The sequence below is a fragment of the Microcebus murinus genome, chromosome 12 (assembly GCF_040939455.1).
Source record: "Microcebus murinus isolate Inina chromosome 12, M.murinus_Inina_mat1.0, whole genome shotgun sequence".
NCBI lineage: Eukaryota > Metazoa > Chordata > Mammalia > Primates > Cheirogaleidae > Microcebus > Microcebus murinus.
The window spans coordinates 81792694-81818858 of NC_134115.1; the positions used below are offsets into that span (position 1 = coordinate 81792694).

Genomic DNA, 26165 nt, shown 5'->3' on the forward strand with positions numbered 1-26165 from the left:
ACAATTTGTTAGCTGTGCATATAATCATTCCTTAAAATTGCCCCAGAGATGATGTTTGTCCGCTGAAAACCAACAGAGGAAGCAGCATCCTGTTCCAGGGCCACACTCGGGCCACAGCATCCTGGATCTTTATAGAGGCTGCTAGATCACACGTGAGTCAGGTTCTAGGGTGGGGGCTCCACTGAGGTCTGCAGGGGGAGGAAACTGGACCTTAAACTGGAGACCCAGGGTGTTGTGCTGGTACAGAGCCAGGAGCCAGAGGGAGGCTGGGCCCACCCCCAGCTGAGACTTGGGAGAACCACCTCTCCCCCTGAGGCTCCAGTCACCTTGATGCAAGGAGAGGTTGAGCACCACCAGTGATTTCCAAACAGGTTAGAAAACAGAAGGTACATTCATGAAAAGACTAAACTTATCTATTTTCAAAGATATACATCCATCCAAGTCAATATACGAAAAATGGATTGGAAAAGTAGAGTGGGAATGGACAGAAATGGAGTCAGCAATGGAGAACAAAAAAACTAACAGAATAGAGAGGCAGAGTTGGGGCCCGTGTGCACCCTGAGCTGAGGTTTACAAGCAGCTCATTTCTGGGCAGGGCCACAGGGCTGGGGAAGCCTCCATACCCTCCCCACACCCGGCACTTTGGTTTGAACAAATGATTTTGCTGCTGAAAGAAAACTTGACAACCACCAGAAAGATGCTCTCTCTCACTCTCCGAATTGCATGGTGGCTCTGGAACCTGGCCAAGCCACTCTGAGACCCAGTCTTGTGCAGGAGCTGGGGCCCTGTCACCCATCCCATGTTCCCTTAGCTTCGCCTTATTAAATTCTTCCCCATCTTCCAAGCAGGGAGGCTCGACGGTGCCTCCCTCCCTGCCCCACCCCCAACACCCTCCTCTTTTGTACCATTCTGTGAACTTCTCGTCTGATAGGATTCAGCTCAAATGCATCCCCCTTTAGCCCTGGCAGCATGTTGGAGAGACGTCTTTTTACAGCATTTGTCAGACTGAGAGCTCCTCTAGCGCAGGGTCTGGCTGGGACCCTTCTCTGAGTCTGCAGAGCCAGCCTAGGGCCCAGCTGAGAGTGTGTTCAGGGAACGGAACAGAAGACGGCAACTGGCCTGATTTCCTACAAAGCTCAGCTAAGAGGCAGGTGTGACCCAGTACTTGGAGAAGAAACCCATCATCATGCCTTTACGATGCAGTTTACTAACTGGGCGATGGTACCAATTTTCCAGGAATGGGGATTGCACCGTCCAGCAGCCCAGATATTCTGGGAGCCAGGGACCTAAGCCTTTAACCAGAGCAGGAAAGAAATGGAATCCCATCATGTCTGGATTTAAGTGCCAGCACTTCTACTTGCATTAACTTTATTACACAAATAAGACATTTACAAAGCACGACATGAAAGGTATGTAACAAAACAGACATTGGTTTTACAAAAAAGTGCTTACAATTTTTTTCCGTGTGTTTTCCCCTTTTGTTTTGTATTTAAATAAATAGTCTCGATGGCCTGTATGTTCCCAGGCTGCTCTTAACAGGATAGTGGAGACATGTTTGAACTGTAACATGCTACGGCCACGTGATCCACGCAAGGAATAGACCCTGGGAGGAGACTCAAGGCAGAGTGGGTGTTGGGTGACCCTGGGCAGGGCTAGGCTGGCCACTTACCACGTGGTTGCCATTGGGCTTTGATCATCAGAAGCAACAGTCAAAAGAAAGACGTGTGCTCCCCACGGCCAGGCCTGGTTGCTCCTGTTAATGCCAGTGCCTAGCACAGGGCTGGGCACATGTTACCACTGGACGAGTTCTGAACTGAGCTGTACTCACCATGTGTTGGGTGGTGCCTTCTCTTTGCCCTTACTCAGCTGTAACCATTTTTGGAAGGGGAGGAAGCAGGTTCCCTTCTTGGGCTGCACCTGTGCCTGTGCCTGCCCCAGGTCCCAGAGCAAGAATGACATATAGGTTTTCATTTTGAGTGCCAATGTCAAGCATTTGGATTCTGAAACCTCATCCAGACTCAGTGAAATAGAGCTGCCATGGGTCAGCGATGTCTGCCATGGGTAAAAACAGGGACAATGGCTGTATAGGTACCATGAACTTGCTTTCCCTGTCCTAGCATCTCCTTCCAAAAGCAACATAACAGGTTAACCACAGCAGGAAGGAGGACTTGGACTAAAACATGCTTACTAGCAACCTCTAGTGGAAAATGCACCAGGACACCGAGTAGTTCTGGAATTACGGGATAAGCTTGGGACAAATGGGCGTCCCCTAAAAACATAAATCATGGTTGTGTGTAGCCTGAGCCCTTTTGTTTGGGGTGGAAGAGTTGTTGCAGGATGGGGTGAAGTGAATGTGGCTGTGTCTGGCCTCTGTTCTCAGGAGTGTATGTGGCTGGCTTGGCAGGGCTGGTGGGGAAGCTCAGAAGTGCCAGCTGGAATCCTGGACTTGGCACACTCACCTAGGCAATGAGCACTGTGTCTCCACTCAGAGATGGATCCCTAGTTAACATTCTGACTGCCATTTCACTGGGCTCTGTTCCCTGGTCCCCCTCTAAGTGATCCCCCCAGAGAAGACCTGGCCCAGCCATCTCTACCAGGGGTCAAGAAGTAGCCAACAAGGGTCCCCAACTCTAACTGCCCCAACATTCAAAACAGTCATCACGCCAATCAAATTCCATCTTTGCTATGTTCCCTGCCTATATGCTAGATGATGGGGGGCAGGGACTCCCTCCACCCCAAGTTTTCTCTTTCCTCTCCTTAGAATGCTAGTGTCACTCCCAGTCCAGTGTCCCACGTTCCTGCGCTTGATCTCAAGACCAGGGGGGTCTTTGTCTCCCCTCACCCCCCGTCCCCCGCTTCTCCGTCTGGGCAGGTCTCCATCTCTGCCCTGTCGGGCCTCTCAGGGTTGGTCAGTGTCTCTTCTCTTTCTGAATTAACTTGACATAACCAGACAGATGGAAATGATAAAATTAGAACATAGCTTTCCTTTGGGGATATCCCACAAACACTGTAGAGTTTTCCAGACAAAAGCAACAGAGTGGATAACATTGGGGGTTGTCAGCTATTCAGAATTCAGAGATGGTTCCAAGGAAGTAGTAAATAAAGGCCAATATGGGGGGAAGAAAACCTGTAAATTAGAAGGCTGTTGGCGTCGCACAGTTCAATTCCGCCTTTTGCTATTGTAATCAGCTTAAGCTGAAGATGACTTCTGTTTAAATGGAAAAAACAGGCTGTTGTTTTCACCCTGATTCCAAATTTCAGGGAGTTCTGCCTTCCAAGAGGAGGACTCTGTGGAGCTCCTGGCGGGTTCTCAGCAGGAGAGGGAAGGGCCGGGCCTGGAGGGCTGAGCTGGTGGTGGGCAGGATGGCGGATGGGGGTGGATGCGGAGGCGGGCGGATCCCTGGCCGCAGCTTGGACACTGGAGCTCAGCGGCTGAGGGGCAGCTGTGGGGTGCCCACGGACAGAGGCGGGAGTGCCGGCAGCGTCAGTACTGAAAAAGGATGACCTGCAAGAGGAGGGCATGGGAGGTGGCTGAGCTGGGGGCCTGTCCCACCCCGCAGCCCCCCAGAGGACCTTGAAGGCATGGAAAACGAGGGTGGGCTCAGGGCCCAGAACTGGGTTTAAATCCTGGCACTCTCAGCGTATTTGCTGTGGGACCTTGGGCAACTCACTTCACCTCTCTGAGCCTGTTTCCTCATCTGTAAAATGGGGATGCCAAAACCTCTCTCTCAGAATCAGGAAGATTCAGTGAGATACAATGGCAGCAGCAAAAGTCTACTGGGCACTATTTCACTGAAGCTGCACCTCAACCTTTTGAGGGGGTCCCGCCATTATCTCTATTTCATGGGTGCCACAGCTCGGAGAGGAGGGAATGAGTGAGCCCATGATCACACAGCCTAGGAAGGGGGCCCCAGCACTGGAGGCCAGTCCAAGCTCTCTTTGCCATGGCACATTGCTTCTGCCACTCCAAGGCCACCATTACTACGACCAGTGGCTGACTGCTTACCTCGACCAGGCAATGGGCTAAGCCCCTGTGTGCACGTAATGTTCACAGAGCCGAGAGGCATGTGGCTCAGACATGCCAGGTGCCTGACACACAGTGGGAATCAGGACCATCTGCCCCTCTCCCACTCCCTCTCCCACCTTAAGCGCCTGACTGGCATCTCCCTGCTGCTGACACAGCCTGTTCAGGTCCCTGAAGTTCAGGTCAAGGATTACTGGCTAGCTGGTCAGTAGGATGTGCCTTTTCACAGTAAAGTGTGGGGAGGAGGTTTCCAGTGGTCCAGGGACATATGGTGGGCATGGCTACATGCTGTTCCCTTTTCTGATCAGGAATGTTACTTGCCCAGAATCAGGTACCACGAGGAGGTGATGGAGGAAAGCAATGATGACGATCTCCGTAATAGTAACCACAATAATAACCAACACCTGCAGAGCACTTCTTGGGTGCCAGGCACTGCGCTAGGCTCTTTACACAAGTTATTGCATTTACTATCCACAGCAACCCTAGGTGGTGGGAACTATTATAACCCCCATTTTTCATATGCAGAAACTGAGGCTCAGCGTAGCTAATTGTGTTCCCAGGTCTCACAGGGACAAGGAGGCAGAGCTGGGACTCAGAGTCAGCCTGACTCCAGAGCTCACACTGCATTTCCTGCCCCACGTGGGCACTGCTCCACTGTGGCCTCCAGGACGCCTCGCTTTGGGCTCTTATCAAGAGAAGGTCTCTGAAGAGTGATGACCGTGGTAAGACCCTTCTCCTCCATGGGTCTCAGTCTCTCCCACTGATCAATGACAACTTGGTGCAGATTTTTAAGAACATTTCAAATGCTGAAGTTGTGGGATCAGGGGACACAACCAGGAAGAAATGTGATTCTGGAAACTCACAGGTGTGTGTGGTCAAGTGAGGATGTGGTGGAGGCAGAGGATGCCCCCTGTGAGTGCTCAGAGCACTGTTCTGGCCAGGCCAGCGCTGGTCTAGGTGAATGGGTTCAGTGGCCATCCCCAGGGGGACCCTGGGTCTCCTCATGCCTAGGCTGGCTCAGGCCTATAGGGGCTTGGGAGAAAGCCCACACAGTCCTGTGCTGACCACACACAGCCTGCACCCTGCAGCCCACCAGGCCCCATGGGTTTGACAACATGTGGACAGGAAAGGTCCCTGGGAGCTGGTGGAAAGGCCTGACAGTGAGAGGGCAGGAGGTCATGAAGGAGGAAGTGACACTTTAATGCAGAGCTTCTGGATGCAAAGTTGGGGATATCGCCCAGCAAGAGAACTCTGGCTCAGCAGTCAAACTCAGGGTCCAGAAACTTTCTATAGCCAAAGCTGCCAGACCCCAGCTTGGCTCATCCTTCAGTCTGAACCAGACAAAACCACAAGCTTAGCTGAGCAACCAGGAGGCAAGGGCTCCTATCCAAGCACTGAGCCCAGCCATACACATTTCCAAGGCCCACTCCCTGCCCTGTACAGAATGCCCATGCCCCTCACTTGATGGTCCAGGCCCTTCAATATGTGGCCCCTGTCAGCTCCCCCAACCTCCCTGGAGCAGGGATCATGCCAGCTCGCTTCTGCAGTCCCAGGGCCAGGCCCAACAGGACAAATGCCCTCCTACAGGAAGGGGGTGGCCCTGAGGCAGGCGGTTCTAGGATATGGGCCAGCTCTGCCTATGCTCACCGTGGGCCCCTGGATGAGCACTGCTGTCTGAGCCTCAGTTTCTGCAGGTGTGAAATATAATTCATCACACTCATCCTCCTGGGAGGCTATGAAGGACGGGTCAGAGAAAGCACTGTGTAAACTATGAAGTGCTGCACAACAGGAAGCCATTACTGAATGGCACAGACTTCAGAGTCCAACAGACTCACTGCATCCCTGGACAAGTCATGTCACCTCTCTGAAACTCAGTTTCTTTATCTTTACAATGAGGAAGGCCATCTGCACACCTGCAAAGTGGCTGGCAGGTGTCAACCAAATGACATGTGCAAAGTGCCTGCCTCGAAAAGAAGAGCCACTAAACAGTGGCTCTAACTGTGAATATGACAATCTCAGGACAGTCTGACATTCTCCAAGTGCGCTCACCTACCACCAGATTCTGCAGGATTTTGCACTGAGCACTGCCACTGATGTATAAATGTATCTGTCCAATCAGATCTGTCCAATCTGTCTCTACCTCTGCACCATATACATTTCCCTGTAGTGCCCAGCACAGAGAGCCTGGCACACAGTAGGTGTTCAATCAGGAGGCAGAGCCAGAGAGACTGTCCCGGAGGGGCAGTCCCTGCCCCAGCTGCCCATCAGAATTGCATGGGCTGGGTACTACCCACGCAGATCCCTGCGCCCCACCACTCCAGTCCTCCCGTAAGACTCTCCAGGGGCGAGGCTTCAGAATCCACATCTTCACAGGCTGCCCAGGTGATTCTGAGGCATGCCAAGACTGGCACCTGATGGACTGGAGGGCCCCGACTTGACTACAGCTCTAACGCTCTGACCCCCGCTTCCTGGACCACCACACCAGCTGACTCATGGGGCTCCCTGCCTCTTACTGCAACCCAGCCTCTCTGGGGACCCCCTACAGCGACGGTTCTGCAACAGGCCTTCCACGGCCCCCTCTGCCCCAGGATAAAGCCCAGATTCCTCCACCTGACAGCCCTGGGGTCCCCGCTTCTCGCTGCTCTCCCTCCCATGCCTGTGTGCCAGCAACACTCGAGTGGCACAGGGTTACTTGGGAGCCTTGATGGCTCAAAGTTCCCTGACAAGCTCTGAGTCAGCTTGCAGGCCTGGGCTTAGAGGTTGCCTTCCTCTGGGAAGTCTTCCCCGAGTCTCTCCTTTGCTCCCACCCACTCTCCAGCTCCCCTGGCTTCCCCATCACAGTGTGATCACGCTGTGTTGCCACTGTTAGGGTCTGTCTCTCCCTCCAGACTGTGGCCTCCTTAAGGACAGGGGCTATGCTTTACTCATCTCTATGCTCCTGGCAACAGACTCAGGACTGCTGGGCACAGGCAGTACGTGTGCAATGTCTCTGAATAAATGAATAAGTGAACGAATGAATGCACAGGTTCTCATCCAGGCTTTGATCTTGAGCCACCTGGGCCTTAATTTCCCCATTTCTAAAGTGAGGACTCGTCTTAAACCACTGGCTTTCAAGGGTAACTGAGGTGTCTCAGAGCTGGAAGGGAGTGGAGGCTCCTACCTTCTCTCTGCTTTCACCAGAGCAGCTCCATCCACTTTCATTTGTATTACAGGAAAGATTAAACAAAGGGGTCCAGTGCTTAAAAACCAAAGCCTTCAAGCCGCTGGACTGGGTGATGTCTAAGCACCCCTCTGGGTGTTCAGTCCTAGTGTCTGAGACAACCAGAGATCCTGGTTCCACAGAGAAGGCCCTGCCAATTGACCAAGGTCCCTGGATGACCTGCTATTGCTGGGCCCCACCAGCTCAGATAGTCCCTCTCAGCAGACAGGAATAAAAAGGAGGAAGGGCAGGAATGAGTGAGATGATGGGAGGTAGCAGGGTGGTGTGTGATATAAGCCTTCCCTAGAACATTAAAGCTTGAGTAAATTCACAGATCTGAAAAGGAGAAGCCCAAATTGTTGGGACGGAGGGTATGGGGGTGCAAGGAGGTCTCTAGAATAACCATGCACATAGAACCCATAGACAGCTGTGAGATTAACTACCCTGGAGGTGCAGTGGGGGCCTGAGTGGGCTGGGCTCAACAGTAGGGCATGCTGCCAGAAACCCATCCCTGGCAGGATGGCTCTGACCCACCAGACCCAACCTGGCTCCATTTACCTTCTCACCCCGGTTGGAAAGTGGCCCATCCATATCGGCTTTGAGGTGGACGGGGGGCGCGGTGTAAGGCAGCCGGCAGTGCACCTGCCCGCACTGTACCTGACCTGTGGACGAGAGGATGCCTTGGAGCCCGTCCCCCAGGATGCGCACAGGATCCCACCCTGACACCAGTTTCATCTCTGCCACTTACCTCCTGGGTGGCCCTGGGCAAGATCTCAATAGAATTGGTTGTGATGCAGTATGAAGGTCTTTATAATCATAAAGTGCTACGTGATGGCTATGTATGAGTGTCCAGCTCACTGATAAACACACACTCCTAAGTGCATATGCATTGAACACTTGCAAGCAAGGTTGTACCCCACCTATTCAGATCTTCCCTCAGCTCTTTTTACGTTCATATCTCCCAAGTATCAGCACAACTCTGCCTCCCAGAGTACTCTGCCGTCACATGTCACCAAGCTATTTACAATTGCAACCAACACCAACACTCACCCCTACCCTCCCTGTCCTCCTCTGTGCTTTATTTTTCTTCCTTAGCACTTACTATCTGACTTGTTGCAGATTTCTATTGTCTATTTGATATCATCTGTCTTTGCCAACTAGAATGCAAGCTCCAAGAAGGCAGGAATTTTTATGTTTTCTAGATTCTAGATCTCTGTGGATTTCCAATACCTAGAATGAGGCATGGCATCTAGTGGTACTCTTTAAATATTTGTTGAATGAATTTCCGTACTCTATTCCAACATCTAAAACTTGGGGGAAAGTCTGTCTTTGTGTCTGATCCAAATCTCTCATGCTTCAGTGCATTTACCACTATAGTGGAGAAGTCTATTGCCTGTCTCTTCTCTAGATTTCATTCTCTTTGGTCACAAAGAGCTTTGTACAATGGCTTACAACTAACTGACATGTAACCTGGGACAAGTCACTGTGCCTTTCTGAGCCACAGGTCTCTCATCTGTAGAATAAAGTAGCTGTATTAAATTGGGGGTTCTTAACCCGGAGTGTTTGGGGAGTCTATAAACAGCCTAAAATTACTTAGAAACCTATGTATGTCTGGGCATTTTTCTGGGGTCTGGTTCTAACACTTTCTTCAACTTTCCCACGCTAAGACTTCAGAAAATTCAAGACTCTGTGACTTTAGTTAACTCTAAAGCAAATTGCTAGGGTCATGCAGTAAGAGTGACAGGTCCAGAGACCCCAACATCTTTTGCTTCAAGCTAGGTTCTACCTCAAAGGGAAGAAGAACAGGCACCTCAGCCCCTTCTCAATGCATCAAAGAAAGATCTAGGCGTGTGTGGACAGAGTGCTGGCAAATACTCTGGAGGTTATGACCCCACTTCCAAGGGGGTCACCCTAGTTCATTACTGACTTCATACCAAGTATTAGCTGGTAGCCCAGACCCCTGGTATCCGCAGAGCCTCTGGTATCCCCTGGCCCTTGGCACTTTTATTAAGTGTTTAACTAGCTCTGTGTAGCCTGAACATATGTCATTGTTTAGAAAAGAAAGGGAGAAAAAGTCCCTCCAACTGAGCAGATGGTTCAGAAAAGAAACAGTATAAAGAGACATGGTTTCCAAAGAGCAGCCTGGTATAGCAGACAGGACTCTGCACTCCTAGCTCTGCCAATCAAAACCACTATCACGAGACCAGCTAATACTTCTCCAGTACTTACTCAATGTTGAAGATTTTAAATCAGTTATCTCATTTGATGGTCACGACACTGCTTTGAAATAGATACTCGATTGTCCTTACTTTTACAGATGGGGGAACTAGTAATCAGGGAAGCTAAGAAACTGCCCAATGACACACAGCTAGTGAGTGGCAGAGCTGGGATGTGAAGCCTGGCAGTCTGACATCTAAGCCCACATTCGGTCACTACAGAGTGCTGGCTCCCACTAACTTGCAGTGGGCCCTTGGTGCCTCCTCTATTCAATGGGATGGGGACCTCTAATGGTTAGAGACACGGTCAGTACAGTGTCTGGCACTGGCAGGTGCTTTGTAAGCAGCAGTTCATTCTCTGACCTACCTTATTTTTCCCTTTAACTTGGAGCCAGAAAAGGGGTGTGTGTGTGTGTGTGTGTGTGTGTGCACACGTATCTGTGTCTTGTGTGTCATGCCCAGCTTTGAGGAAACAACTGATGGAAACAACCTCAAAGGGAAAGAAAGTCTGTGATGAGCACCTGTTCAGAGGCAGGTTCACTAGGTGCTCACCCCCTGAGATGTCCCTGAGGCCGCTCCCTCACTCCTCCAGGCTCCTGCTCGAAGGTCATCACACCGTGACCTGCATCTCACATAGCGTTCACTGTGTTTCCACCCACCTCCCACTCTAGAGCAAGAGCCCCGGGAGTATGGCAGCTTTGGGCTAATGCATTCACTGTATCCCAGCACAAAGAACACAACAGGCACTCAGAATATATTTACTCTTGCAACCCTGTGAGATAGGCACCATTGAAATCCCAGGTTACAGATGAGGAAACTGAGGCACAAGACAGTTAGGTGGTTTGCTCAAGGCCTTACCACCCTGGCTACCCGCACTACACTGGCTTTTTGCTTCTCCAAACACACTCCCGGTGCTTTCTGGGCCAGGGGCCTGCGGCATTCTGTTCCCCATCCTCATGCCTCACTAAATCCCACCCGTCCTTCCAGTCTCAGCTTGCCGAGAGGCAGCCCCCCTAAGCCCAGCATCTCCAGAGACTCCTCCAGCACCTTTCCCACAGGAATCGCCCTGAGTAAAACCACACGCTCATCGGCCTGTTACTGTTTCATGACGACCTGAACGCAGGCGCCACAGGGCAGGGCCCCGTGCACCTGGCTCTCTCCCCAGCCGCGGGCCTGGCGCAGAGTGCGTGCTTTGGAAGTATTTTTTGAATGATTGAATCACTTGCCTCTACTGAGGGTCGCCCCCAGTGAGTCCGAGCCGGAGAATTTACCACCTGCCCCAAGCGCTACGTCCTAGTGACCTCGGAGGCCACGTCTTCACCCGCGAGGCTCCACGAGGCCTCCCCACGCCTCGGCCTCTGCCGCCCGCGCCTTGCCCCCGCCCCCGCAGGCCCAGAGGCCCGGGAATGCGGTCACTTACTCTCGATGTAGCCGTGCAGCGTGACCATGCGCGCCCGCTCGGGGCTGCTGAACGGGGAGTAGTGGATGTCGTCTGACAGGGCGGAGGGGAGGCGGGACGGGGGCGCCCCGGAGGGCGGCACTGGGTGCTGCGGTGTGTGCTTTTTATGACGCGCCCGGCAGTTTTGAAACCACACCTGGAACGACAGCCTCAGCAGCCTCAGCCTCACCGAAGAGGTCGGACGCGCCGCAGGGGGGCCCCAGGCGGGACCGCCTCGTCGCCTCCTGCAGAGGGGTGGCCACGTGCACCCCGACGCCCCGCTCCGGAGCGCAGCCCCCAGCTCGAGGGCTCGCCCCCAGTCCCCCGGCCGCGCCCCAGACCCGAGGGCCCGCCCACCCCCGGTCCCACCCCCGGTCCCACCCCCGGTCCCACCCCCGGTCCCACCCCCGGTCCCACCTGGATGACTCTCCGGCTGAGGCCGGTCATGTCGGCCAGCTTCTGCAGCGTCTGCGCGTCCGGGTTGTTGTCCTGCGCGAACTGCGCCTGCATAACCTGCGGGCGCGGGAGGGCTGTGAGGCGCTCGGCGGCCGAGGTCTCGGGACCCGGGCCCAATCACAGGCTCCGGCCCAGAGGCCACGCCCCGGCAGCTACGGCCCCTCCCCGCCACGCGCGGGTCCGGGCAGAGGGGCGGGGCCAGGGGCCCTCTCGGCCCCGCCCACGCCCCGGCCCCGCCCACGCCCGGCCGCTGGCGGCCTGCCAGGGTACCTGCAACTGCTCCGCGGTGAAGGACGTCCGCGCGCGCTTGGCCGGCTTGGGCTGACTGTCCTGTTCGGAGGGCACTGCCCCCTCCAACGTGAGGCCGTTCCCTGGGGGCGATAGAAGCGGCTGACCACGCGTCCCCATCTCTTCTAGTGGCAGCCTGGAAAGGACGGGGGTGGGGGGCTTGTCCCTGGAAGGGTCAGGAGCGGGAGTTGGCTGGGAGCGGGATCCCAGGGTCCTAGTCCCTGAGCTCAGTCTTTCGGGAAGGGGCTTCTGTTTCTGAGCGTCCGCTCCGTATCGGACGCTTCTCTTTTGGTGTGCTCCTTCTTTATGTCTCACAGCCCTAAAGAGAGGCGGCGGTGCCCCCAGTTTACATTCGAGGAAACTGAGGCTCAGACAGAAGAAGGCCCCTGCCCTGGACCTTTGCACTAGGATCTGAAAGCTGGCTGACCCTAATGCCCCAAACTGAGCTCCCTCCTAGCTAAACTGGGGGAAACCAAACGCTAGCGGAGATAGCAAGCAGGTCACAGAACTGTGGTCCCAATTCTATAAGAATGAGTGGAAGAAAAAAGGTTGGAAGGATAAGGTATTGGCAGTGGTTTGCCTCTGAGGAGTGGCATTATGGAGACTCTTTACTTTCAATATTCCTGTAACTTTTGAGGATTTTCAAGTAACTTTTTGAGATGGAAGGATCTCACTATGTTGCTCAGGCTGGTCTTGAACTCCTGGCCCCAAGCTATTCTCCCTCCTTGGCCTCCCAAAGTGCTGGGATTTACAGGTGTGAGCCACCATGCCCAACCTTTTTGAGGTTTTTAAAAAACAATCATATGTCACCTTACTTCTCTAAGGTGTAATTTTGTTAACTGGGGTATATGTTAAATATTCTCTTCCCACTTATATTACTTTTACAATCATGCTAAAACACTAAACATATTCCCATTTTACTTTTTAATACTTCATTTTTCTGAATATAAAAGTAATACATGGTCCTTATCAAAAACTCAGAGAATTCCCATGAACACAAAGAAGAAAATAAAAATCACCAGTAATTCCACCACTCAGAGATAACCACTGTTCACAATTTATTGTAATTTTTTTAATTAGGAAAAAAATTATGTTGAAAAACTGAAAATTCTAAATACATATGCAGAAAAAAATCTGGAAAGGTACATACTAAAATATGAGGGGAGGTGGCATTTGGAGGGATCTTTATTTTCTTCTTTTTTAACCATCTTTTCTAATTTTTCTACCATGAACGTGTGTGTGTGTTATATTTAAAAAGTAAAACAGTAGCCAACCCTACTGATCAGTAAGAGAGAGCTGAGATCCCCAGCCTTCAAGTTCCGCTGCATGGCAGGAGCCGGAGGTCTCCGTGGCTATGAGGGCTAGCACGTAATTGGCAATACTGTGATTAGGGGTGGTCCTGGTTGGTCCAGGTATGGAAGGATGGTCACTGATGCACCATGGTAGGGAAGCTCTGGCTCCTGGGTTTCCACTCCAGCTAAACTGCTCCAAGTTCACTTGCTGCCCACTTATACCCACTTATCCCTGATCCTGGCAGGAGACAATGATGGTCGTAGTATGGCCATGGCCAGGAACACTCTGGTGGTCCCTGACTAGCCCCCAGGCTCAGGCCTAGAAATTGAGGCAGTTTGGATCATACTCCCTCCTCCAGAAGAACTGGGGATGGGGCAGACATTTTATGGTATTAATGTCATATAGGGAGCAGGACAAGGATTGGCATGCCCATTTTTTTAGATGGAAAAATGAAACTCACAGAGGTAGTCACATCCCAGTAGCGTTCTCAGCTTTATGAGGTCTGATTAAGGGGCCCCAGAGCTTGGGGATGAGGTGCTATGGTATGGTATAGTGCTCAAGAGCCTGGGCTTCGGGGTCAGGCAAACCTATTAGCATGTAACCTTTGGCAGGTCTGCCTGATTCTTCTCCTGTAAAATGGTGACGAACCAACTACTTCCTAGGGCTTTTGTAAGGATTACATGTTATAATCCATGTTACACAGAAGTTAGCACCTTCCACAGACCCTGACAGGGGGCTTACGGGAAGGGCCCTTGCCTCTGCCCACAGCCCAACCTCCACGCCTGTTCTCCAGCTCCCATTCTACCTGCGAGTCCACCCTGGAAGACCTGGACCCTGGCCCTGGGCCTATGTGTCTTGGGGAATCAGAGCCAGAAGAGACTTAGGGATCATTCTAGTCCAATATCTATCTTTCACAGATGGGGCACTGAAGCCAGAGAGTTAAGGAAACTTCCCAGTGAGCCCGGCTTGCTGGAGGGGCTGGGCCTCCAGACTCAGAAACCTGCCCCCTTCCCCTCAGTTAGAGACCCTGGTGCAGCATGAAATCCACCCTAGGACTTCTGGCTTAGAGCTGCTAAGATAGGAGTTGGGAGAGAGCGGGCCATGTCATCTCTCCAGGACTGGCCCAAGCTGGGTTCCAGGCAGCTGGAGGAGATGAGCCCCCAGGCCCATGAGTGCTGTCCAAAGGTGGAGTGGGCTGCCCCATCGCCAGAATCTTCTCTAGGGTTCGGTGAGTGCCTCCCAGCTTTACACCATCTCCGCTAATCTATCTTTGAGAAGGTGTCCTATCCTTAGCCCCCTTTTACAGATAAGGAAAGATAGTTGCAAAGAATTGCAGTGACTTCTTACTCCCAAGCAAATGGTAGAGAGGGGAGCTCATGCTCCCTGCGCAGCCCCACCCGCGCGCTGCCTCTTGCCGATATAGGGCATGCCCAGTCCCTGGAGGAGTGAGGGCGGCTTCTGGGTTGCTGGGGTGGGAAAGGGCTGGGGGCCAAGGTGCTGGGCGGGGCGAGTTGGGTACCGTTCTCGGCGGCCCTCTTGAGGTTCTCGATCATGGTGTCGTAGTGGATGCGGCACAGCACCTTCTCCTCTACCAGGCCGAACTCCTCGCCGGTGGACAGCTGGCGCTTGCACGAGAAGCAGGCGAAGCAGGCCAGGTGGTAGGCGTTGCCGCGCGCCCGTCGCACCCAGTCGCTGGCGTAGATCTGTCGGCCGCACCGGGCGCACTTGGTCCCAAATCGGCTGTGGGTTGAGAGGGCAGGGACAGGAGTGGTGAGGTTCGGTTCAGACCGCTCATTTCTGCCTCCTACACGCCTCAAGGCCTTCCTTCACTCAGGCATCACCCTTTTCTTGGATTTACCACCCCTCTCCAGCTAAGTCCCACCTAAAAGGTGAACTGGTGAGCGATTTTTATTTTCTCCTTGGTGCTTTTTTGAATTTTCCAAATTTTCTATAATGATCACTTACATCTGTATATTTTATTAATTTGCTCATTAAAATACACCATAAGTGTTAGAAAAACATAATAGTAATAATAGGCGAATTTTTGAGCACTTATCACTTATCCAGAAAGATTCTAAGTATTTCAGGTTGATTATCCCAATTAACCTTCATTTTGCAAGTGAGGAAAATGGGAACGGAGGTAAAGTAACTTGCACAGGGTCACACAGCTTGCAAGGATAGGAACCCTAGCTAGTCTGACTCCAGAGATAACTATAAACTATAGCCCCCCTGCTGTACAGAAGCTCAGAGTTTCCTGAAAGAATAGATATTACTGGCAGGGTGACCCTGGGCAAACTGTTTAACTCCTCTGTGTTCTCATTTTCCTTGCCCGGAGCTGAACTGGAGAACAGCAATGACTACTATTTGTTTAGTGCTTTGCAGTCTACTTAGTACCCAGTTAGTCCCAGACTCTGGAGCTAATACTAATGTTAAAAATCCCAGCTTGAATGTCCCCTTGCCCCTTAAATCTTCCTTGATTCTGCTTTTCCTCTTCTCCCCCTGTTTTATAATGTGGCGATTTGGGCACAGCTGGCTCCAACACCCGGCTGGAAGCCCTTCCAGGAAGCAGCAGAGTCTGTCTCGCCCTGTCCTGAAGTCAGCCTAGCTCCTGATCCCTCGGCATCAGGCATCAGGGAAGGTTTGTTCTTTAAGTGGATGACTCACCTGTGACTCTGTCCCAACCCTGGCAGCTTCAGTTTCCTCTGGTGCACACTATTTCAGGGAATGGTGCCATCACTCATCCAGCCCCTCAAGCTTGGAAATCTATATCACACACTCCTCCCTCTCCTCAAGCCCACATGCAGCCAATCATCAGGCGCTGTTGGTTCTGTTTCCCACGTATCTCTGGGATCCGTCTCCTCCTCTCCACCTCCACAGCTGCCCTCCTGGGCCAAGCTCCCACCCTGCACCCCTCACGGCTAGCCTCCTCCCAGGCCTCCCAGTTTCCAGTCTCACCCCTGCCAACTCATCCTCCATATGGCAGTCCAGTATGCCCATGGAATCCTGTCCCTGCTCCGCCTACCATCCTATGGTGGCTCCACTCTACCTTAGGTTCTGGTCCCAGACCTTTGGGATTTACAGAATGCAGCAAACCACATCCTCCTCAGTCCTCAGGCCCACTTTCTTTCTAACTGCAAGATCCCCTTCCCGCCCCACACGCAAGGATGAGTCCCAGCCAGCCACAATGGGAGGTCAGTCCCAGGTCTCTATGGTCTCTCCAAAGCATTTTCCCACCCCCAGGCCTTTGCGCTGATGGCTCCCATTCCCGAAATACCCACCTCCAAAGTCCCACTGCTCCCCTCACCACCCTCTCAGAACTGACCACACTGGTTTGTAAATGTCTGGTTCCTGTGTCTCCCCTTCCAACCTCTTCCACCTTCCTTGAGTGGGCGGGGTGGGGGGAAGATAAGAAGATTTGCCTGTGTCCCCAGGGCCAGCACCCTTCCACCCGGAGGGGCGCAGGGAGGAAACTGCCCAGCAAAAACGCTCTGGTTACAGCCTCACCAGCCTTGGCAAATTCCAGCAAACGTCGGTTGAGAAAATGCGGGGTTGGGTCGTATCGAGTGAAGGAGAGCGCGGAGGCTTATGCCAGGCCCTGCTCCCAGACACAACCCCAGCGCCGCTCTCTCCGACAAAGAGCGCAAGGGGATCCTGCCGCGGGTGGCGCCGAGCGCTCAGGACGCGCTGCGCACCTTTGCGGAGTCAACAGCCCCCCAAAGCAGAGGCAGGTCCCAACCTCGGAAACGCGGCTTCCCCTGGGAAGAGCCTAGCACAGCCCGTGGTCTCTGTTCCCAATCCCGCAGTAAAAGGGAAAGGAAACCACTTTGCCCAACCCAGCCTATCCCGCGGAAGGGCCGACCCGGTTCCGCCGCCCGGCAGGTGGTATCCGGATTGGAAGCACTTTCGGGCCTCGGAGCCGAGGCTGACTTTCGATTACGTGTGCTTCGGCAGGAGGGGATAGCCAGCATGCGCAGAGCCCTCGCTGCGGGCCGGGGGTAAGGGGCGCAACGCCTTCATTGCACCCCCTCCGCTTCGTAGCAACCCGATGTGGCAGGGACTCAGGAATCCGTTTTTCATAAGTGGAATCGAAAGTTCAAAGAACGCAAGTGACTTGCCCAAGACCACAGAGTGTGGGGCCGGGGATGAGGTCCCCTCTGAGAGGCAAAAAATACCTCCAACCTTCGGAGCAGCCAACCTGACGATGAGGAGAGCTGGGATCCCGGGTGGATGAGCAGGAAGGGGGCCTGGTCTGGCCGCGCCGCGTCCTCACCCTGGGCCGCGGGGTCTGGAAACTCCCGCGCCCCTGGCCAGGGGCCCAGCAGAATCTGGAAGGCCGAGCGCGTCCGTAGGGAGTGGGCCGAGCCCAGAGCAGGGAAGGTCCCGGCGGGTCAAGAGCGCTGAGTCTCCGGCCTGCGGTCGGGTCTCTGCGCGCGGCGGCCTGTGCGCGGCCCCAGTGTGCAGTCCCCGATCTCCGCGCTCGGCTCTGCGGGATTCCTCGCCCTTCGCCAGGGACGCTCCCTTCGCACTCCTGATCTTCTTGCTTCACGAGTCCCAGACGCCTGAGTCCCTGACGCCCAAGTCCGTTCTGCGCCTACACAGGTAGGTCACAGTATCCCCATCCTCTTACTCCGAGACGGCCGCCATGAGTGACCTCTCAAGAACTTTCTCATCCCCTGCATGTCACCCCAAATGCCTGGAGCTGTCTCCAGCCCTAGGATCTCCCTGCGTTCCCCGTGGCTCAGCCCAGTCTACGAAATTGTCCTCGCACTTGGATCCTTGGGATGAGGGGTAGGGAGTCATTACGCAGGTTTGGTTGCGGGCGCTCCTGCAGCATGTCCCCACCCAGGACAAGGGCAGCGGCACAAAGGGCGCGAGGAGGCTTACGGATGGAGGCTCTGACCAAACGACAGACTCCTTCCCCGGCAGGCTGCGAGGCCCGAGCCGCCGGATTCCGGAAGCAGCAAAATTGGCGGCGGAGACAACGAAACTCCAAGAAGGGGGTTTTCCTGAGCTGTGACCAGAGCTCCAAAGGGATTGGGGGCGCGCCTACTGCCACCCCAGCCTTGCTGTGCGGTCCAGGCCCTAGCTGCCCCTCGCTGGATCCCCGCGCGCCTTGGGCAAAGGCGCAAAGGACTGAGGCGCTTTGGAACGGGAGAGGTGTACGGCAGATACTGCGCATCCCAGCAACTGCCAAAAGGAGAGAGTGGGCATCGCGCCGCGCCATGCCCTGCACCCCCCGAATGGGGAAGAGATGTCTGGGGTGCTCATGGTTGTGCGGAAGGAGCTGCGTGCCCCTGAGGAAGTCTGGCTCGCTTTCCAGGCCTACTTACCCCGTACCTAGAGGCGCGAAGTAATTATTTGTTGGATGAATGAGGCCCAACGAATGCGCCCATCGGAATTTCACCACGACCCTTCCCCAATTATTGAGCTACCCCTTTTCTGCATGAGGAAACCAAAGCTCAGCTCAGCGTGGGAACTCCAACATCGGTTAGGAAGCTGTTGAGCCCAGGGGCCGAAACTCAAACCGGAGTTCACTTATTTCGGGTTTAAGACGCTCACTTGATGGCCACAGAGAGTTCTTAGGAGGCGATCAAGGTGGGCTGGAGGCGGAGCCCTTCCTGTTGCCTCTGCTCCTTCTCTTCTAGGCAAAGCCTTAGGAGAAGAAGCCAGAAAAAACAGAACCAGCAATTAAGAGGTTAAAACGGCCCTCGCCTCGGAGGTCCCGGCCCGAGGCCCCTCCCCCAGCTCCCCTCTAGCTCCCCCAACATCTGTCCCCCAACAGCTGGCGGCTGCTGGGCCGCTCTCCGCCGCGGTGGGGGGCCTCTTCCCGGCTCCGAGCCTCCCCTGGGACCCTCGCTGTGAGGGAGGGGGTGGGGGGTGAGGTTCTCCCGCTAGAGACCGCGAACAGAGCTTGGGCTCCAGTCGCAGGGCCGGAGAAGGTTGCGGGCTTGCCCCACGTCGTTTGGGCCAAGCGGGGAAACAGGAACTTTAGCCTCCAGGCGCTCTCGGAACCCCCACCCCCATGAACACAAGGGGAGGCAGTTAACCCTTTACCCCCCTTCCCGTTATCAGAAGGCCAGAGGGCCAGGGACCAGGCTGACCTAATCTTGGCAAAGTTGCTCCACTCACAGGCCTCTGAGGAGGTCACTCCTGCCCTAATGCTTTCAGGGCCACCCAGGGAGAGTCACACATTAGAGCACACAGTGGGTGCTCCCTGGTGAAGGCAACCAACCTGGACTGGGAATCTTAGGACTGGGGGGGGGGTGTCTTTGCCATTCTACCACCCCAGGATGCAGACTCGCCTATAGAAGAGTATGGGGGGCCGGGCGCGGTGGCTCACGCTTGTAATCCTAGCTCTTTGGGAGGCCGAGGCGGGCGGATTGCTCAAGGTCAGGAGTTCGAAACCAGCCTGAGCAAGAGCGAGACCCCGTCTCTACTATAAATAGAAAGAAATTAATTGGCCAACTAATATATACAAAAAATTAGCCGGGCATGGTGGCGCATGCCTGTAGTCCCAGCTACTTGGGAGGCTGAGGCAGGAGGATTGCTTGAGCCAGGAGTTTGAGGTTGCTGTGAGCTAGGCTGATGCCACGGCACTCACTCTAGCCTGGGCAACAAAGCAAGACTCTGTCTCAAAAAAAAAAAAAAAAAAAAAAAAAAAAAAAAGAAGAGTATGGGGGTGTTCAGGGGCAAGGATGGTGGTGTCAGGCAGTGTGGGACTTATCCAGCCTCTGCCACTTTGCTGTGTGTCCTCACGTCTCAGGGCCTCAGTCCCCTCCGCCCCAATAATGTGGGGATTATGAGAGTATCATACACACAGGTGGCCCTAAGGACTAAATGAGATAAAGCAGGTAAAGGGTTAGCCCAGTTCCTGGCTTAGAGAAGAGCCCATGCATCTGATGATGGGTATCCTCATCCCTGCCAGCGCCTCTTCCATGTTCTCTCTCATGGTGTGACCCTGGGCAGGACACTTCCCACTTTCCCAGGGCATGGGTCTGCCTAACTCTACAATGGGCAGGAAACTTCAGGAGGCCAAGGGAGCCAGGAGGGCACTGCAGATCAGGCCGTGCCCTATTCGTGGGACATGGGCTGCAGGTAGGTGGGTGGGAGGGGACTATGGGAAGCTGTCTGGGGGCAGTGGAAATGTGAATGCCCCAGAAAGGAACACTATTCCCCCCCAGCATTTTCTTCACTTCTTGGAAGAAGACAGAAAGAAAAATGATCTTAACAAGAAAGTGAAGAAATTAAAAGCCCCATCACATTTCCCTGGCTGTAGTAATTGTTTTTTCTTCCAGGAATCTCAGGGAGTGAGGAGAGGTGGGGATCTTGTTGAGCTCATAAGGGTTGGTGAGGATGCTGTTTTGAGTGTGAATTGGAGAAACTGAGGCAGAGAGTTCCAGTGGCCTAGCCAAAGACACATAGCCAGTGGAGAAGCAACCTCTCCCAACAACGCAAATGAGTCAGGAAGAGCACTGGGCCTCCCTGACTCCCCCCATGCTCTGCAGCCCCCCCTCCCTGGTGAACTTGGAGTTCCTTCCTAACCTCTAACTTCCTGAGCCAACAATGCTGGCTCTGCCAATGGAGACTGAAGGAGGGTCCATAAGAGGGTGCCAAGGAGGGACAAGATAGGGGATTGAACTGAGGAGAAACCCTTCCCTGGAGGGAAAGACCAGAGGTTAGGGGACCACAGGACCCTCAGGTGCCCCTCCACGGGGCCTTGGCCAATCCCTTCCCCCCTCCTATTAGGAGATCTTGGCTTCTCTTTGGGCAGAGTACGCCAGTCCATATCCCACCAGACCCTTGACCATGGGCTCCAGGAACCAGAAGTCTACAGAATCTCAGCACATGACCCCTCCCAAGCTCCAGCTCTTGAGAGGGAAACTGCCTCCCAGGCCACCGTGCACGCTTGCTCCAGGAAGAGCTTCCTTATAGCAGCCACCCAGAGCCTGGGCTGCAGTGCAGCGCACACAATAGTCCCTGCCTGGCGGGCTCCGCGGCTTTTTCTTTCCCTTTTTGTGGGTTTTATTATTTTTGTTACAGGTGGGGCTGCCAGGGATGGGTTATGCCCGCAGGGAGACCTGGCAGGGGGCGGGGGGGGGGGTTCGAATGATCAGAAAAGCCACAATTCTACCTTCAATCCGGAGAATGTGAGCTTTTATTGTCTCCATTTTCTTAACCAGAAATCTGATTTAGTTTTGCTTTTGGGGCTCTTGTCACAGAAAAAGGATTAGTGTTCAGAACCTGCAGCCCAGCCCCATCCCACTAGGCAGGCCCCGATCCTCAAGCTGCCCGGGGAAATGCCATCACAGGCTTGTGCCCAGTATCCACCCTGACAATGGTGACAATGGCGATAATTGAGGCATTCATAACAACTGCTCATTCATACCGACTGCCATTTAGGGAGCCTTTACAGAGACTTCCCCTCAACAGCAGCTCCCTTGGCAGCCCAAGGAGACAGCCCTGGAAAGGGAGAAAGAACTAAGGGCAGAAAGATCCAGTGACTTGCCCAAGGTCACAATGGGCCTGATCAAGCCCAGTCTCCTGCCTTTCCCACAGTGGCTGCACACCCTACCCTCTACCCTGCTGCAGTGGGAAAGGGGACTCTGGAATGAGTGGAGGCTCTGGACAGTGGAGTTTTGACTAGTTGCAAGTTCTGCTAAAGCAAAGCATTCAAGGAGGCTCAGTCCAGCATGGGCAGGAGCTGCAGCTGGAGCAGCAGGGAAGAAACTTGGGTAAGTGTCGAGTAAGGCTGCCAGGTCTGTTGTCACCAGGAGAGCCAGGAGAGAGGTCCTGCCCTGACTTCCTCTATGGGGGAGCCCTGACACCATCCTGCTGGGTTCCACACGCCGGAGCCCTGAACCTGGTAGCTGATAGATCCAAGGAGCCCCCAAGCAGCAGCTGGCTTGTTTTTCTTACCAACTAGAATCAGATCTAAAGCCGGGAGGTGGCTAGACGGCAACTCTAACCTCCATTTCCTGCCCGTGGCCAAACCAACAGTCAGATGGGACTTTGGGAGGACACATCACACCCTAGTTACAAACTGCACCACAATAACCCTCTTCTGACCACACACACAGCAGTCCACACCCACGAACACACGTTCACATCATACCCTGACCCCTCAGTGCCCAGGTGGAGGGCCTCACGCAGGAATTGCCCCCTCAGAGGAGAGGGTGGGGGTGGGGAATGACGGGGCTTCTGAATCCCCTGAAGCCACCTCTCCCTCTCACTTCCGATGCTGGTCCAGATGTAATCCTGTCCTGACCACCTTGCACGTTTGTGTGCACACACACACACACACACACACACACACACACGGGCTCAACATTCACATATGGACACACACTTGAACTAAAAGACAAATGTCTGTCCATAAAGGAACACACATTCTGTCCACATACTCCTGACCCTGCTCAGTGATGCATTCCCCAGCACCATGCACGGATCCCAGATAATACAGACACACATGCCCTTTGCACGCTGAGTCCCAGGCCACCTGGTCAAGCCCTCCCTACACACACACATCCCAGCTGCACACTTTTTCACACCCATCACATAAAGGAAGAGCTTTTCCTTTATTCCTCCCATGGTTTCCTCAGAGTATTCCAGCTCAAAATGCTGCAGCCTTCCTCCTAGATTCAGGGTCCTCTCTTTCCAGGTCCCTGGTGGCTAATGCCAGGGGTAAGGGGAGGGAGCACTGCCTTCCACCATATTCCCTGACTCTCGGAGGCTCTTTCTGGGGCAGGGGATCTACCGGGAAAGACTGAAGCCATGACATCTTCCCATGCAAGGATGGGAAGGATGTGTGTGGGGTGTGGGGGTGGTTATAAAGGAGCAGCTTTCTCCACTTCCTGAGAAAGCACTTGGGAACAGGCGTCCCTCCCAGGAGCCAATTCTACACCACTCTCCTCGGACTCCGCAGGCCCAGTGGTCAGGCTTCAGGCCTGGTTCATGCTTCCTGCTGGGATCAGGTAGGCAGAATGACCCTGCACGCCCCTAACCTTGCAGTGACCTCGACCCCATGACCAGGTCAGGCCCAGGGCACCATGGCTAGAAGCACCGCACAAGCAAGCGGCGAGACGCGGCAGCGCAGCAGAAGGATGCGACCGCGGGCAAGCGCCGCCAAAAGTAATCCTACCCAGGGCTCAGGGCTGCGGCGCCGACTCTCCCCTTTCCCGTCTCGGCGGCCCAAAGCCAGATTCTAGATGCGGAGAGGCTAAAGCCTAAGCAGGAAACAACAAATTGGGACGGGATCAGGCACTTGGGGGGCACACAGTAGCCCAGACTCAACATGCGACACTCAGCGACGCAGGGGTATGAGTTGAGGCGGAGCCGGAGACCGAGGTTGGGGCTTAGGAACAGGCACTTGGATACAAGATCGATCTGAGACTGTTGCGGCGCTGGCGCTTGGGGACGGACCAGACACAAACCCAGAGCGGAGCCCGGGGGAGCCAGGGCAAGAGTCCGGAGCCCAGCTCCGGGTCCGGCCCGGTAGAGACCCCTGCACAACTGGAGTCGGAGTAGGGTTGGAACCCAGAGCCGGTGCTCACTGGAAATGCAGCCAGATGGCAGCCGGGGTCCACGCGGGTCGGGGACAGAGCCGGGGACGTCAGAGCTCAACCGAGGCGCTCGAGGTCAGAACTCGAGCCTGGGATTCAGGCAGGACCCGAGATGGATGCAGAGACGCGACCGAAACCCACTGGACCGCGGGAACAGGAGGCGGATCGCCGCCCGAACCTGCGCAGGCATCCGCTGGAGCGCTGGGTTCGCGACGCTGAGAGCCGGCGGGCTGGGCCCGCGCGGAGCGTCCGGGGTGCAATCCGGACGCCAGGGTTGTGCAGCCAGAGACCACAAGCCACCACAAGCCGCAAAGGTGACCTCCGAATGCGCCCGGGGCCTGCCCGCGGCAACACTGCGGGCCCGGCGGCCGAAGCCTACCTGAAGTAGTCCATCTTGCAGAAGATTTCCTTGTTCTTGATGTAGCAACTGTTCTGCTGCCTCAGCGACGTGCGACACACGGAGCACTCGAGGCACCGCACGTGCCAGATGAGGTTGTTGACCTAGGGAGGGGGCGGGGATGGGGGTCGGCTCAGCGGGGCCTCTTTCACGCCGGGCCCAGCCTCCAGGGCCCCATTTGCTGTCGGAGTCGCTGGAGCTCGGAAGGTGCATGTGACTCCCCTATTTTTCTTCTGTAATACTGAGGCTCAGGGAAATAGAAATAAACTCTTCCCATTTCTCAGACGGAACCCGGGGGCGCAGAGACTCTGTTTACCAAAGCCGCGCAGTCGGGCAGCAGCTGAGCCAGCATTTGGAGTTAAGTGGACCAGGCGCCGGCGCTGCTCCCCTGGGCCGCATCCCACACCCCCCAACACGCTCGCAACACCTACCCCTGTCTCACCTTGAGCAGATACCGGTCCAGGATCTCCAGGCCGCAGCTGGAGCAGATGTTCTTGCCGGCAGACGGCACGGAGGAGGCGGCAGAGGGCGGCGAGCAGACAGATGGCGTGCTGGGCGTACATGGGGAGGCCCGACCCTCGTCCTTGTCCAGAGCTCCTGCCAGGGCCTCGGCGTCCGACTGAGCCTGCGGCGGGGAAGACAGGGAGAGCGCAGCGCTGAGGCGGGCGCCCAGAGTTGCCGCTGTCTCGGAGACAAATCTGGGGCCCTGCGCACCAATTGCCAACGAAATCTCCCCGGGACGCCGCGCGGTAGACTGAAGGACAGGACTCCAAGTGCCTGTTGTAGAGGAAGGGACGGTTCCAACTTTCACCACGCGCATTCCGGGTGCTGGGAGCGGTCAAAGCCCACATTCCCGGCCGGAAAACCGAGGCTCAGGGAGGGGCTGCGCCCTCCGGGAGTCCCCCGGCGCATGGTTCGTGGCCGGAAAGCCTGGTCAGGTCCCCAGGGCCGCGCCCCCAGGGGACAGGGGACCGAAGGCAGGGCCAAACGGACTCACCATGGCTGGCGGCGCGGTCCCTTCAAGACAGCGGGTGGTCGCTTTGCAGCCGGACCCTGGCTGGGCCATCACCTGGGGGCGGGGGAGGGAACGCAGGCGGCGGCGGCTGCTGGACTGGCTCCGCGCAGCCTGAGCCCAGCGCCTCCCCGCGCCTGTTATATAAACCGGCGCCGAACAATGAGTCCTAACTTTGTAGTGGGCATTTAAAGCCCTTCCCCACAAAAGCGGTGTCTCTCTAATGAAGCAATTTGAATTTGGATTGGATTTTTTCCCTCTCTCTCCCCCTTTCCCTGCACTTAACCCGTGGCTCTTGAAGTAATCGCTTAGTTCCCTTGCAATCCAAGCCTCTGAGGGGGAAAAAAAACACACGCACACACACAAACTACCTGCAATTAGAAATTGTCGTGAATGCCCAAGATAAGAGGTAGCCAGAGTGTCAATTCCAACTGTCAATCAGTGAGATCCATCAGGCCGCCCAAAGAATTGCAAATTTGATTTTTTAATGGTAGTAATTAAAAATCGAATTTTTTCTCTCTCCACCCACCCCCCTTCCTCGCTCCCTTCTCCTCCTCTCGGCACAAATTGCAAAAAGGAGAAAAGAGAGAAAGAAAGAAAATAAAAAGGAGATGGGGGTGGGTGGTTGAGGAAAATAAAACCCGGAGCGCCGGGAGCATCGGCCCGCCCGCGCGACACGCGCCGCGAAATCGAAGCGGCTACACGGACGCGGATTCAGGCGCCTTTCGAGGGCCGGTCGGAGGGAAACCCGGAACAAAATGGGAGGAGAGAACGGGGGCGAAACCGGACCAAAAAGGGAAAAGAGAGGCGTCCGAGAAGAGGCAAAAGCGCCCTCCAGCCCCCGGCGCGCCCGGACCGGCCCAGCGCCGGGATTCTCAGCGCTGCGCCCGCACAGCCCCGGCGCAGCGGCGCTATCAGCGCCTATTCAGACGGACAATACCGGCCTCGCCTCCTCTTGATTCGCCTGTGTCTTTGCTAAATCGCTTTTTGAGAAATTCCTCCAACATTTGCATAATGTGTTCCTGCTTTCCGCGACCCCCCCTCCGCGCTCGCGCGCGCTCACACACTCACACACACACACTTCGCAGGCGCACCCCCGCACCCCTCCTCCCGCCGCCGCCCGCCACCCGGCCCGGCCCGGCGGGGTCCCGGCCCCTGCCCGACCCGGCCCGGCCGCTCCCGCTCGCGCCCTGGCTCACCTGGTCGGTGGCGGGGCCGCCCTCGGCCGGCAGCCGGCAGCCCTCGGGCAGCGCCGGGGCGGCGTTCTCATGCTTCCAGTACAT

At 55.1% G+C, this 26165-nt stretch overlaps 1 protein-coding gene across 3 annotated transcripts; it reads right to left on the reverse strand.

Moving 5' to 3' along the window:
• Positions 1–934: 934 nt before the first annotated feature.
• LHX6 (LIM homeobox 6) lies at positions 935–26165 on the reverse strand. Of its 3 annotated transcripts, XM_012771774.2 has the most exons (10): positions 26082–26165; positions 24868–24939; positions 24313–24495; positions 23853–23974; positions 14434–14654; positions 11604–11704; positions 11295–11390; positions 10860–11034; positions 7782–7885; positions 935–3505 (listed from the first exon to the last, which is right to left on the reverse strand). In XM_012771774.2, exons 1-10 carry the CDS (start codon positions 26163–26165, stop codon positions 3485–3487), a joined length of 1179 nt encoding a protein of 392 aa, XP_012627228.1. In that variant the 3' UTR covers positions 935–3484. The 3 variants fall into 3 exon arrangements, with proteins under 3 accessions (XP_012627228.1, XP_012627230.1, XP_075865132.1); XM_012771776.2 differs by lacking the exon at positions 7782–7885; XM_076009017.1 differs by lacking the exons at positions 935–3505; positions 26082–26165 and having other exon boundaries at positions 3527–7885; positions 24868–25679.

Excerpts from the sequence above, each read along its gene's own strand:
- LHX6 (XM_076009017.1), bottom strand. The coding sequence starts at position 24,936 with ATGGCCCAGCCAGGGTCCGGCTGCAAAGCGACCACCCGCTGTCTTGAA. Across the intron at positions 24,496-24,867 it reads GGACCGCGCCGCCAGCCATG|GCTCAGTCGGACGCCGAGGC; the intron begins GTGAGTCCGTTT and ends TCCCCGCCGCAG. Across the intron at positions 11,035-11,294 it reads TCAGCCGGAGAGTCATCCAG|GTGTGGTTTCAAAACTGCCG; the intron begins GTGGGACCGGGG and ends CTGTCGTTCCAG.